General features: G+C 34.5%; 3 protein-coding genes across 6 annotated transcripts; 1 reads left to right on the forward strand and 2 right to left on the reverse strand.

Moving 5' to 3' along the window:
- The first annotated feature begins 608 nt into the window (after positions 1-608).
- LOC130961181 (peptidyl-prolyl cis-trans isomerase FKBP16-4, chloroplastic-like) lies at positions 609-3061 on the forward strand. 4 transcript variants are annotated; one of them, XM_057886924.1, is made up of 11 exons: positions 657-838; positions 927-964; positions 1031-1079; positions 1166-1227; positions 1350-1405; positions 1864-1921; positions 2119-2193; positions 2297-2386; positions 2468-2545; positions 2683-2723; positions 2810-3061. In XM_057886924.1, exons 1-11 carry the CDS (start codon positions 754-756, stop codon positions 2835-2837), a joined length of 660 nt encoding a protein of 219 aa, XP_057742907.1. In that variant the 5' UTR covers positions 657-753; the 3' UTR covers positions 2838-3061. The 4 variants fall into 4 exon arrangements, with proteins under 4 accessions (XP_057742905.1, XP_057742906.1, XP_057742907.1 ...); XM_057886925.1 differs by having other exon boundaries at positions 1172-1227; XM_057886922.1 differs by having other exon boundaries at positions 609-838; positions 927-1079.
- On the reverse strand, positions 3039-8396 carry LOC130961180 (splicing factor Cactin). The gene is made up of 14 exons (XM_057886921.1): positions 8232-8396; positions 7290-7632; positions 7099-7190; positions 6795-6894; positions 5880-5951; positions 5701-5763; positions 5457-5597; positions 5216-5311; positions 4768-5052; positions 4544-4676; positions 4288-4436; positions 4026-4202; positions 3676-3942; positions 3039-3418 (listed from the first exon to the last, which is right to left on the reverse strand). The coding sequence occupies exons 2-14, from the start codon at positions 7617-7619 to the stop codon at positions 3299-3301; spliced, it is 2025 nt and encodes a 674-aa protein (XP_057742904.1). The 5' UTR covers positions 7620-7632; positions 8232-8396; the 3' UTR covers positions 3039-3298.
- A 780-nt stretch (positions 8397-9176) lies between these two features.
- On the reverse strand, positions 9177-13564 carry LOC130963642 (polyadenylate-binding protein 7). Its single transcript, XM_057889747.1, has 10 exons — positions 13354-13564; positions 12155-12273; positions 11856-12049; positions 11442-11701; positions 11237-11343; positions 10974-11163; positions 10420-10709; positions 10153-10275; positions 9612-9794; positions 9177-9526 (listed from the first exon to the last, which is right to left on the reverse strand). Exons 1-10 carry the CDS (start codon positions 13562-13564, stop codon positions 9329-9331), a joined length of 1875 nt encoding a protein of 624 aa, XP_057745730.1. The 3' UTR covers positions 9177-9328.
- Positions 13565-14046: the final 482 nt, after the last annotated feature.

Genomic DNA, 14046 nt, shown 5'->3' on the forward strand with positions numbered 1-14046 from the left:
TAAAAATTTCATATGTATTTTAATATTAATCAAGTAATAAATTATTATTATCATCATCATTATTATTATTATTATTATTATTATTATTATTATTATTATTATTATTATGTATCTAAAAAATATTTTTATATTTTATATACATGTAAGTATGTTTGCATACTCCATTTAAGACTTGTTTGGGTGAGCTTCTAAGAAAAGATCTTTTTTTGAGTTATCTTTTTTTAAAAGATCTTATGAAAAAGTAAAAGTAATTTTATGTTTGGATATCTCATGCAAAAAGATCTTTTTATTTATCAATTATATTTGGGTATAACAATATAAAAATATTTTTTTGTTTATTTATTACATAAAAAACATCTTTTTTATTTTTCTAATACTTCTACTTTTACTACTAGAAATTTGCCAAACACGCTAAAAAATAAAAAAAGATATTTTTTTATCAGAATAATGGCGCCCAAACAAGTACTTAGTATCATTGAAAAAAAAAATCAATTAGTTAAAAAAAGGATTATATTTTTCTAAACAAATAAAGAAAATAAAGAAAAAAGTGTCACTATTGTATTTAGTCATGTTCTATGATTTCCAAGTGTTTCCAAAATTGTGGTTGGAATTAGCCACATTATCCACTGTCTCTATATATTTTTTTTTCTCTAACCAAACTAAACAAAAGAAGCAACTCAAGCAAGAGATTCTGGTCTCACATTTCATTTTGAAAAAGTTTCAACTAAACTGAAAAACATCATCAATTGGATCATGCAACTCTCTTTGTTCCTCCATCATCACCACCACCCTATGCTCCTTCATAATTATTGCCCTCTTAACTCTCTTCACTTCACAAGTAAACTAAACTAATCTCTCTCTCTCTCTAATTCTATTTTGTTTTTGCTAATCAGTTAATTAATAATATTTGTTGAATCCATACATAGGGACACAAACAAGACTTTACAATAGGAATTCATATAAGGTACTACCATGCAATTGTTCATATTCTTCTTCTTCTTCCAACAAAGCTGATATAATTACTTCAAAGATTGATGAAGGAAGAAGGGCATTGCTCAGTTGTCTCCTCATCACCACTTGTTAGTTCAGAAATTCCTAATCTGCATGCATTCATCTTCCATCTTTAATTATGTATTATAATAATATTAATAATAATTAATAATAGTTTCAGTTAGTGGAGTGTATGCATGTGATGATGCTGAAGCTGTTAGCACAAGTAGAAGAGCTGTATGTGTTACTCTTTCACTTAATTAATTTCTTTAATTGTTTGTTTACTATCTTAATTATGTATTTAAAGTTGAACAAGCTAAGTAATAATCCAATTACTGATTGAAATTTTTTTTTTTCAGCTAAGAGGAGCAAAAATTCCTGAAACTGATTTTACAACCCTACCTAATGGCTTGAAGTAAGTACTATTTTATTAATTGCAACAATAATAACTTGTATCACAATTTCAATTTTCAAAGTATGAAATGCAGTATATGTTTATCTTATTAAATATGAAACTGTTGGAGTGGGAGTGCTCTTGGTTTGTATTTTTATTTCCGGTGTATTCTTTTTTAGGATTTTGCGAAGGAAAAAGAAAAAACAATAAACGGTTACTTTTCCTTCACAGGATCCTAAAAAAGAAGACACTGAGAATAAAAATGCAAAGCAGAGGCACTCTTTATTTTCTTTGCTACTAAGCATTCCACAGAATTTTGGCTTTCATTATACTCCAAGAAGAATAGAAATTAATATGGACATGGAATATTTGAAATGCTGCTGCATTGTGTCAAAGATTTATGTGTGATTTAGTGAAGAGTTTTATATGATCTTCAAAGCTAGTTTATAGCACTGAGTGATGAACTCTAACATCTTCAGGTACTATGATTTGAAGGTTGGGCAAGGAGCCGAGGCTGTAAAAGGATCTCGTGTCGCGGTACGGTCTGCTAGAACACCTTTCATATTATTAACTTTTTAGGGGGGTGTGTGGTTTGCAGAATGTTTTCACATTTCTGAGAATGATTGAATCTATAATGCATACATACCCTGATTTTCATTTCCAAATTTTTTGAAGTCAATTAAATTAGCTATTACTAAGAATTCAGAAATAATGAGATTGTAATGTTTTTGTAGGTTCACTATGTTGCTAAGTGGAGAGGTATCACATTTATGACTAGTAGACAAGGAATGGGAGTTGGAGGAGGAACGGTATGATCCAAAATTCCAAAGTTAACTTAGCCAAATTTCAAATAATTATGTGGGAAAATATTATTTTTGAAGATATAATCACATTTATGGTTAAATATTGCAGCCCTATGGATTTGATGTAGGAGAATCCGAGAGGGGAAATGTTCTCAAAGGGTTGGATTTAGGTGTACAAGGCATGAGAGTGGGAGGCCAGGTGAGAACACATTTTGGGTTGAATTATAATCTGCATGAGCATGAAGAAATAATTAAGATAGTATTTATTTTTCCCCTGCAGAGATTACTAATTGTTCCTCCTGAACTTGCCTATGGAAAGAAGGGAGTCCAAGAAATACCTCCAAATGCAACAATAGAGGTGAATCATTCTGATATCTTGATTCCGAAATGGTCAAGAAAACATTGCTTCTGTTTGTTATTTTTTTTCTATATGCTCTTATTAAGGTGGATTTATCTCACTATCCAATTTTATTGTTTGCTAATTTCTAATTTCAGTTGGATGTTGAACTGCTTTCAATCAAACAAAGTCCATTCGGGTAAATAACAGTGCTAAAAATATTCTCTACTTATATTATTTGTACTCCATTATTCTTGTTAATTTCAGTGTTTTTATTTTGAGCAGGACTGCGGTAAAGATCGTTGAGGGTTAATGCCATGAGTAATTATCAAAGTATGAGTTAGATAATTATATGATGAACAGAGAATTTCACCTTTTTTTTTTTCTTTCTGAATTTGCAAAAGAAATGGAAACCTTCTTGTATAGATTTACATTTTTTTCAAATAATTGGTACATGAAACCAAAAACTAATGGTTAATGATTTGAAATTGAAGGTATTACACTGTTTAACCTTATGTGAAGTTACTTTGTATTTCACTATTGCTTTCTACTTCAAAAATTCATGTCAAATATATATCATATCATACACCAATCAAAATTTTGCTTCAAGTAACATTCATACAGTTCCTTCCAACAAATGTGAAAGCCATGACAGATAAACCAAGCGTAATTGCAATCTCTTGCTGCTATGGAAAGATCCTCCCATGTCTCTCATAACATCCAAATACACATGTAAAATGGAAACCTCTCCGGAAAGTGAATCGGCACCTGAGATTATCGGCGGTAACGGTAGCGTTTGAAATTGAAGTAAACGTGTAAAATTCCACGCTCAAAGGTGCACTTGAATCCCTTCTTATGAGAATACTCCCATTCCTTGTTAACAATGCGGAAAGCCTGCCAAGGAAGACAAAGGTGTAAAATTGTACAGAAGGCCTTAACAACACTAAGAACAGTAAAGCAAGGTAGAGAGAATCAAAATTTTCCGTAAAATCAGAAAAGTAAATTAAATACGTAAAATATGAAGTCATAACAATCGTCTGACCTAGTAGAAATTTTTTAGAATCGATTGAGTTATTCAAAATCGTAATATCGAAAGATTCAAGAGTTCAATCAAAACTTTAGCTACTATGGAAGTAATAGGAAAGGCTTACGATATCTTCGTATGGCGGCCCTGCATGGAATCTTATGATGCAAGTCTCGCCATTGCTGCCATCCTTCTCAATAGTGTAGGTTGGGGCTTTTGTCTTGTCTACAAGATCAGGGTAGAAAATATTGAATTTATACCCTTGCACAATCTTTGGAGGTGGATTGTCATGATCATAGTGAGTCTGATTATATTTGTTCCACTCGTATCCAGTGTGAACGCGATTGAAATATTTCGGCTTCCTTGGCCGGTACTTGTCGTGCCACCAATAAACCTGCTCCAACATTTATCAATCAAGTCAGAAACTTAAAAATATGAGAACATGAATAAGAATATAGTTAATAGTTAACAAGTTACCTGTGAATCTAGATTCACTTCAGCACCAGAGCCAAACACTGCATCTCCATCTTCCATAGCTCCCATAGCTTTCATGGCTTTCATCTCGAAGTTATCTTCAGATGGAGCAGGCTTTGACGCCATCGCTTCCTGAATACGTCTTTGCTGCTCTTCCAATACAGCCATACGTTTCCGCTCCTGTGAAAGTACAAGCATGATTTAGTTACTCTATCCCATACACAGATACGAGATCATCACTTAAAACAACGCTTAAAATGATTACCAATAGTGCCCGATCTTCTTCAGGATCAATGGCTTCCTCATCTTCATCACCGTGCAATAGTTCTGGCGAAAATGACCCGGGCTCATCTTCAACTTCATGTTCCTTTGCTCTAATGGGCTCTGGTGAAAATGATTCATCTGCGGATCGGACTACAAAAGAGTATCAAGTAAATATCAACAGAAATTTGGGACAAAGGAAGCCTATAAATAGGGGATATGTTCTACAAACAATTAAAACATTGGCAAAAAGTTTATACCCTTGAGATCCTCAGTTTCTTCCTCAGATTTGAAAGCATGAGCATCTTCCACTTTATCCTCACCATCCAATGGTTGTTCAAGTAGTTGCAAATGCTTGCGCAACATTTTGGCATGAATTTCTTTCAAACAAGCCTGTATTTGCAGCAATTAATAATGGTGTTAAGCAAGCCATTAATCAAAGGCACACAAGATATACATAGGACAACAATATGATGAACACTACCTTGGCCTTGTATATATGGAGACGTTTTAAAACAGCCTCCCAATACTCAACCACCTTTGCAGTACCAGTACGCATCTCTGACTCAATATGAGCTTGTAAAGCTTCCAACTCTGCATGTGTCTTCCCCTCCAAAAGCTTCTTCACGTCCTCCTCAACACTAGCATGCAGACCCCTTTCTTCTGCAAGCAGCTCGGCTGGAGGTTCTTCTCCTCGCACCCTAGCTCGATCAAGTGCATCCTTTCTTCGTGCTTCAGCTAGCTCCCAATCACACACCAGAAGAAGTGCCTGTATACGCTAAACCAGTAAGTCTTCAACTTGAAGATAATATATTACAATTTCTGGGGGGGAATAAAAGGAACATGAATTAGGAAGAATTTATTGCATAACAACTACTCTTTGGACTGCAAAATAAACAAGCGGATCATTTGAAAATGAATGGTACTGATACCTCCCAATATTGTTCATGGGTGGGGGTGGCCCTGTCAAGGTCCAGATGCATTTTGATGTCATCACGAAGCTCTTCCATTTCTTTCACCGTCAAACCCTGCAGCATATATGTGAAGTCGTTAAAGGATAAGGAAACATGTGATTCAGCAGAGAATTTAAAAGTTTGAGACATGCGATACATAGCAAGTTTATAACATTTAAAGGATAAGGAAACATGTGATTCTATGAAGCTAAATATTAACCTTGAAGACCATGTATGGTTCATTTATTTCTATATCCAAATCATCAGAGCCATTCAGCTGCTTGGTTAGAACATCAATTGGCTTGGCACGCCCTTCACGCAATCTAATCTCTGACCTAACCTTGCTTTGATCAAAATGAAACTGCAAATGCAATTATATTAATTATCAGATTGCCAATATTTTATCAAATTATCAAATAACAACAAAATGAAAAAAAAAATAAAAGGAACTCAAGGACCCATACCTCCTCTTCTCTTTTTTCCCAGTCCTGGAACTCAGCTCTAGCACGTTCTCTAGCTAACAAAGCCTGTTTGAGACGGAATGTAAGTAGATGCCGAGAAAAACAACATACATTATGGATTTTGCCACTAAAAGATACAAGAGTAAAAGACAACCATTAAAATATTGTGAGGATATATTTACCATCTCTTCCTCATGTTGTGCTTTCTCAAGTGCCCTTTCCTCTCTTCTTTTTTTCACTTTTTCAATTTCAGCCTGCGTTATAATTTTTAACAAGAGCTTAGTAATGCTAATGATAGATAGTGGCCATGTCATTATATAACAAATTAATAAGCCTAGCAACAAAGAACAAAGTAACTTTAAGAAGCATATAAAATATCATTTACCATTGGAAGTCAATGATTTTCAAAAATCAGAACCCCAACCCTAGATATCATAAACACAAAAGCAGATATATCTTTTATATACATGCCAGGAAACATCATTCAATTTTCTTGAAAAGGAAGCAAATAATCATGTATGTAGCAGAACAAATTCAAGCAAAATTCATTTCCTACAGAGAAAACATAAGTATATCATATTCCAACTTAAGAGATGCCTATAAAGATAATAGACTATTAATAGATTATAAGATCAGACAAGCAGTCCTTCTACAGGACATGTGTAGAGATGCATACTACATAAGTAAACTCTTACAATAAGTGCCACACTTAACCAGAAAACTTCCCTAAAAAGATAGCATTCCTAGGACAAGATAACATCTGTAACCTTTTTATATAAGAAGTTTAACTCGTTTAAATCTCAGCCCGGATCCATTATTCCCCTCATTAAATAAAACTGTAACAATTTTGTTTTTGTTAAAAGTAAAAAAGAGAAAAAGGCAATATACAACAATGTTATGTGCCTTCGTCCAAACATATTAAAAACAAAATATCAACATATGCCAACTTGTGTGCCATGTAAATAAAATGTAGAACAAATTCATCATGGGAAAGCAGATGCAAACATCATTACTCACCGTCAACTATATATCCAAATACATCACAGTCACAGAATCAGAATTTTTTTTGTAGTGGGCAGGGAAGAAAAAAACCATACCATCCTTTCTCTCTGTCTCTTTTTCTCAGCTTTAACTGAAAAAGCATCAATAGGCACCCCATGAGAAACATCGCGCTCAATCTTCTTACGCCAGACAAACCTACAAATAGCAATTTTGTCAATTTGACAAATATGTGCATCACTCAGCACTAATCCAATATTTGCTAGTGAGAAATTAAATAACCACCTCTAGGACATTTTTAAGCACGGAACTACCAACAGAGCAACCTAGTCCCCTCTCCAACCATATATATATATAAAGAAACTGCTTAAAACAGGAGGAATAGGAATAGAGGGAACTTACTTCTCATTAAGATTAGAGTCACCAAACGGATTCGAGTCATTTGAATACCCAGATACAGTATTAGTCTTTAATTTCTTAGCAACTTTCAAAGCCTAAGAACATATTCAAGAGGAAATTGCAACATCAACAGCCAAATTCTGTTTCCGAATAAAATAAAGAAATAAAATAGGCATGGAAAACCAAGACAAAACCTTTCTCTGGGCCTTTTTAGCCAAGTACTGTGCTATTTCCTCTTCAGTGATGTTCCTGGAGGATTTTTTCTTATTCCTGCTACCACCCCTATCAGCACTATCATCACTGTCATCTTCATAGGAACTATCTGAGTCATGCCTACTCTGCCTCCGGGATCGACTACTGCTGCTTACGTGACTGCTGCGACGACTGCTTCTCTGCCGCCTCTTGGAACCCCTCTCAGGGGATGAATCACGGCTGTCTGAATCATCTGAGCGTGAAGAAGGCGACTCTGATTCAGAATCATCTGATCTTCTAGACCTCCTTTCTTTCCTACTCTTACTACCCATTTTATTCTACTTCCTGTTCAGAGAATTCAACCTAACCCAAAATAAAACACAAAAATTTGAAACAACTTAAATGATTTGCTTAAAATTCTTTGTTCCTAAAGTAGGGTATGCAATAATGGGCATCATTTATGGAAAAACACATCATGATCTGCTTAAACTTCTTTCTTTCAGACTCTTACTACAGAATCCCAATTAAATTATACTTTTCAGCTCCGATTACCACTAACCTAAACTACAAAGAGCACAAAGTGGTTTCTGTGTAATCAAAGGTCTGTAATAACTGATTCAACATAGAGAAACAAGTTGTTCACAACAAAATTACTGAACTAACAGGAATATGCATGATGACAGGGAACAATTTAAAAAGCAAATTCTGAATAGTATAGCTGCAGAAGAAAGAAGAACTTCTATGAAATAATAGGGCATGCAACAATAAGCATAATCATGCAAAGGAAACAAGTTTCAGAACTAAATGAGAGAAAATCTGTTACAACTAACTTGTAACTACCTAGGGTTGTAGAGTTAATTAGGGCATCGTTGTTTCAGGAAGAACGAAGAAGCAACCATTATTATTTTCAATAATTAATAATAATAAAAAATTGATAGAAATACCTGGCGAGAGGAGCAGGGGTGAGGGGGAAAATGGGCCAAATAAGATCAGACGTCGGCGGTTTTGGCGGCGGCGACGGCGGTTGTGGAGGTTGAAGATGACGGGTTCTGGGGTTAGCGAATGGATGAATTGGGGAACGAGATTCAGAGTCCGGAGCGTAAAAGGGAGAAAGATTAACAAAACCATGCGACTAAAATATTAAAAATAAATATATTTTTTTTAAACAATTTTTTGGAGTAAATTCATACATAATCGTGGTTTATATATATTTTTTAAATTTATATACAGTTAAAAAAATGGCTACATATCTATAGTAAAAAATGTAACCATTTTCTTTTTAAGAAATCTGTTAATATTCTATGTATTTTAATCTATTTGTGTAAAATTTCCATTTTGTATAATTGTCATTCCACTTTATTTTATTAGTATTAATATATGTGATACTATAAAAAATTATAATAGGCAATTCGGCATTCTATTTTATTAAGCATGTATAAATATTGTTAAAATTTGGGCATGTAATTAAAAATATTGAATCTAATTTTAATATATTGACAATGCAAAATTTTTTTATACATATATTCAATTACATAAAATATTTAATCCTGTAATATTAGTATTTATAAAAATAATTTATATTTATTAATGCACCAAAATTAAACTAAGTAATATTTAGTCCTGTAATTATTATTGCCTTGAAAAAATGTAGAGTTCTTGAAAGAGGAATTAAATTTTGTTTAAGCCATTAATATCGTGAAAACAATGAAAAAATTCTAATATACACCGTCAAAACGAATTTTGCTATTTCAGTATATCTACTGGACATTATAAAAACATATTAAAACCGTTTTCATCCAAGGCACCAATTTAATTGAAGCAAAATCCAAGGCAAATTTATCATCATCTCTATTCACTATCAATACTATTAAAAGTTTCAAACGCTATGGTAAAATGGCAAGAAAACATAGAAGTTCTAAGCTCTTAAGGATCATAGAAGTAAAAAATCTTGTATCACAGGATTAGATGTAAGAGTTTTTTGGAAGCTTTAACAACATCATGATCAAAGCTTCAAACAGGTATTCATCTCCGGCTAAAATCTTCAGTTAACGGTAACTTCGGCCGAAAGCAAGTTCGGATGAAATGCTTCCTGCCCAGAAACCTTGGTGGTGGAATTCTTAAGCACTTGCACAGCTTCCTCCACCTTTGCAGAAAGTGATTCCGGTGATTCCAGGAGCAGCAGCAATTCTGCATTGTCCATCTCCAAAAGCATTCCTGTAATCTTTGATGCCAAGTTAGGCTGTACAAGATAACAAAACAAATCATCAGTTAAGAATTTAAAATATCGAATAACAGAATAACAGAAAGAGAAAAATGCATTGAACCTTGAGTTTCTTGATAAGTGGGAAAAGACGCTCGCCAAGTATCTGTTTCTGTTGCTCGGGGACAGCAGTAGCAAGCATACTATGCAGCATTTCTGATCCCTGAGACCCTCCAGAGGATGAAATTCCAGATCCTTTTTCCATCACATTCCGGTGTCCACCGAGAACAAAAATAGCCTGTCCAGACTGCAATGAAGCATACTACTTAAGAAATCAGAGGTAGGAACTAGGAAGCACAAATTATAAACAAAATCTAGTACCCTTCCATCATCTAAGTATATTGGGACTGATCAAATTTTGTAAAGGCTATGAATGAGAGCACTAAAAAACACAATTATCTCGGTTGAAACTTCAAATTTTGAGAAGGCAGTTTTTATATGCCTCATGTTGCATATACATATATATATATATATATATATATATATATATATATATATATGCATTTGCTACCTTCCCGGTTGTCTTTATTTCTTATTTCAGTTTTAGCATCTAACAGTGCAAATAGAAATAAGATGTCTTTGGAATCATGTTCACTAAGTTAAACCTGCTGGGCACTTGAGTCTTTAGAAGAGGCTGCTGACTGAGAAGAGTATGCTTTTCCATGTGAATTTGTGTGTCCGTTCATCCTACCTCTGTTTTGCCTATGCTGCCTAGTATTGTTTGAAACCTGTGCATGAAAGAAGTAAATAAGTATGTGTATACAAAAGAGAATCATGATGAAATGAAGGGGAAATAGTTGGGTACAAAATGACTGCTTATTCATAATGAGATACCAGTATATTTTTAGGTAGTATAGAAAATTGTTACTCACGTTAGGAGCTGCAGACTGCTGAAATGATCTAGTGGGAGGTGCAAAAGCATTATTAGCCCTCCAACCTGACCTCGATCCAAGATGTTGATACATCATCCCAGGTTGAGAAGGGACATGTGAAAGAACACCACCAGTATAGTAGAAACGAGGATATCCACCAGGAATAACTGCATTTGAAGGTGCACCTAGCCCTGGTAATTGCTGAGAAAAGTAGAGCTGCAACTGTGTTTGCCTATCCTCTTTCCTCTGGGCAAGAGCAACATATAGTGGTTTACCATGGAACATGCATCCTGTGGCAATGGTAAAAGCTTAAGTGAAGCATAAATATTTTACAATTGGTAAAGAAAATGCTTTAAAGGAGAGGAGATAATGAATTTTGGAGAGATCATAGAAAAATAAAATCAGCATATAAAGAATACCAATTATATTCGAGCTCTCAATCAAAATTTATAAACTGATATCCAAATTGTAATTGTAATGCAATACATATCAAAAGTCTTGCATTGTATTCCCATTTCACAGTATCGACAAATACAAATCTTAGCTTGACTCACCATGAAAAGTGTTCACTGCTTTATGAGCCTCCTCAGGGGTAGAGAAGCAGACAAAGCCAAACCCCTTGCTTACACCTTTCTCATCTTGCATGACTTTAGCAGATGTAATTGTGCCACATGCACTGAAGTGCTCTCGTAGTTGGTCATCAGTGACACTATCATTAATGTTCTTCACATAAATGTTTGATCCCTGAAAGGTAAATAAATATGTACTAAGAAAGCTTACTTGTAAGATAAATGTGGGAGAAAGGGCATGAAGCTACCTTGTATTTCAAGATGTGTTCCTTACGTTTCTCTTCAAACAGATGATGCAAGATCTGCTCACGCTCAGCCTTCTTTTGTGCCCTGGCTACATATAGAATCTTTGAACCTGCTTATGAGAAATCAAAACAAGAAAATATATACAGAATCAACACCATGAAATTGTATTTTAAAGGGCAGAAATCTATGCAGTAAGAAAAAGAGTACCAAATTGTGATCCATTCATTGCTTCCATTGCCTGTTTAGCTTCCTCTGGGTTATCATAGTTCACAAATGCAAAACCCTTTGACATCCCATTGGCATCTTTTGCTATAGCCAGGCTCATAATTTTTCCAAAAGAAGAAAACTTCTTCTGAAGGAGTTCTTCCGTAATATCTGGGTCCAAATTCTTGATGTATATATTTGTATATTTGGCTTCAGGATCAGGCAGTATGCGTTCACTCTTTTTCACAAAATTCCCAACATATCTATAGCAGGAATCAGAATCATATTAAATTGAGAATATCAAATAACCGAAGGGCACATAAAGAGTAGAGGGAAAAGAAAAAGATTTCAAATCATAAGAATATACGGACGATGATAAACTATTGCATATTATGCAATATTCAGGGCTTCACATACATCTGCTTATCTTTAACAGTAATGCCATTCAACTTCTCGATGGCAGCATTTGCAGATTCCTCTGACTCAAATTGAACAAAGCCATACCCTTTGCTCTTCCCATCCTCCGACATCACAACTTTGCTGGACAAGATATTTCCAAACTTTTGAAATAAATCATGTAATCCCGCATTATCTATGGATTCAGCTAAGTTCTGCCGCAGTACAAGAAAAACAAAAGAATTCACTTTAGAAATGATATTGATCCTGGCATATGATTAAGTATGGTGTATCAAAACTGCAAACAAATAGACATATACCTTAACAAAAACATTCCCTCTGCCACTTTTTCTCACATCAGGATCGCGACGAGACCACATGACCCTTATCACTTTTCCATGTAGTAAAGAATGATTCTTCAACTCAATTGCACGACTTGCTATTCATGAAAATCAAAGACAATGAATTAAATTAACAGTAATTAGATTACATTAATTAACAAGATAACATTCTTAATATGCTATGATTTTATTTTTCAATCCTTTTTAGTTAGTGGAAACTTAGAATTTTCACCCTACATATGAAAATCAAGAATCGTAGTAACACAACTTGGTTAGAAGAAACGACTAGCAAAAATAATTGAACATTGTAAAATCTATCTCGTAAGTTCCATGCTGATACAGTTTAATCAAACATCAATCACGTGTATGAATATTCTTTACAATTTACAATTTCCAATTTATTAAAAACCGATGCACAAGCCCAGCTTGATGGAAGCCTGAAGCTTATATCCACATATCCCCAAACTAATAAAAAAAAAAGAAATCAAATAAAATAATCGATAATGTGAGAAAATCTCATATCGCAAGTTCTTTGTCCTTCTCCTACAGTATAAACTTCGTTCACATCGCAATCATATAACTCTAATTTTCAAAACAAAACCAACTCAGATTTTTCTCAAGATGCTGCGCTTCAATAATAATACCGAAAAAAAAAACGACACACAAAGATCCATGCAATTCAAGTTCACCATTCAGCTCAACGCAGAAAAAGCAAAGGGAATAGCAATCCAATGCAGCAGCCAGCAGGGAAAGAATGTTAACGCTACCAGCTAAAGATCCTTCACTCTTTGGAAATCAAGTTCTTCCTCAACGAAAAAAAGAAGGAAAAAAAAAAAGAAAACAGAAAAGGAAGAAGACCGACAAACACAAGATCCATTCAGCTCACGCTAGTACTCCATTCAGCTCAACATTCTTTTTTATTCCGATAATAATAATTAACAAAAGAAAATAAATCTACATATCTTTACAAAGCAGAACCACGTAGAGAAAACAACAAATCGAAAACGCAAAAGAACGAAAGCATGAACGCAATTATTGCTCATTTTAGAAATCGTTAACATTACGTGTAACAGTTTCAGCTCAAAACATTTCCAAATATCACTAAACGAAAATAAAAAACATAAAGAATCAATGCGATTCAATTGTATTCATTCATGAGAGAGAAATCACGTTTATACCGTCTTGGTGAGAAATGAAGTTGACGTAACCGTAACAGAGTGACCTCCCTGTGGCAGAGTCTTTGCAGATTCGAACGGAGGCGATGCTCTTGAACTCCGAGAACGCCTCGAACAGCTCGCTGTCTACCACATCAGGGTGCAGGTCTCCAACGTAGAGCGACGCCGTCGCCGGAACCACTGTCGTCGCCGGAACCACCGTCGCCGCCGCCATTTCAACACGATCCTCTCAATTTCACGGTAACAGCAAAAAAGAAGAAGAACAACGACGGAGAACGTAGAAAACGATTAGTTTCAAGAGGAGAAGAAGAAGAAGAAGAAGAAGAAGAAGAAGAAGAAGAATGAAGATGAAGAGAGAGAAATTATGAGAGAGAAAGAGAGAGAGAGTGTGTGCGATGAATTAGTGAGAGGATTTTTTGCATTGCATGGAGTAATGGACGCAAAGGAAGGTTTGGCCGTTCAGTATTAGAGGGTTGTAGTAAGCGTCTCATCACTTTCACGCGCGAATATGGCGCGTTACTTTCACGGACTGCCCAATGCACAATAGTATTTCTTTTTCTTTTTCTATTTTTTTAAGAGAAATTATCTTTTGATAAATTACTAATCTCATTAGACCAAGTTAACTCTCTATGATCGACAATAATTTAAAGCTAAAACTATTAAATTCATTAAATATTTTTCATGAATACTTGTAAA

This window comes from Arachis stenosperma, chromosome 2, assembly GCF_014773155.1.
Source record: "Arachis stenosperma cultivar V10309 chromosome 2, arast.V10309.gnm1.PFL2, whole genome shotgun sequence".
NCBI lineage: Eukaryota > Viridiplantae > Streptophyta > Magnoliopsida > Fabales > Fabaceae > Arachis > Arachis stenosperma.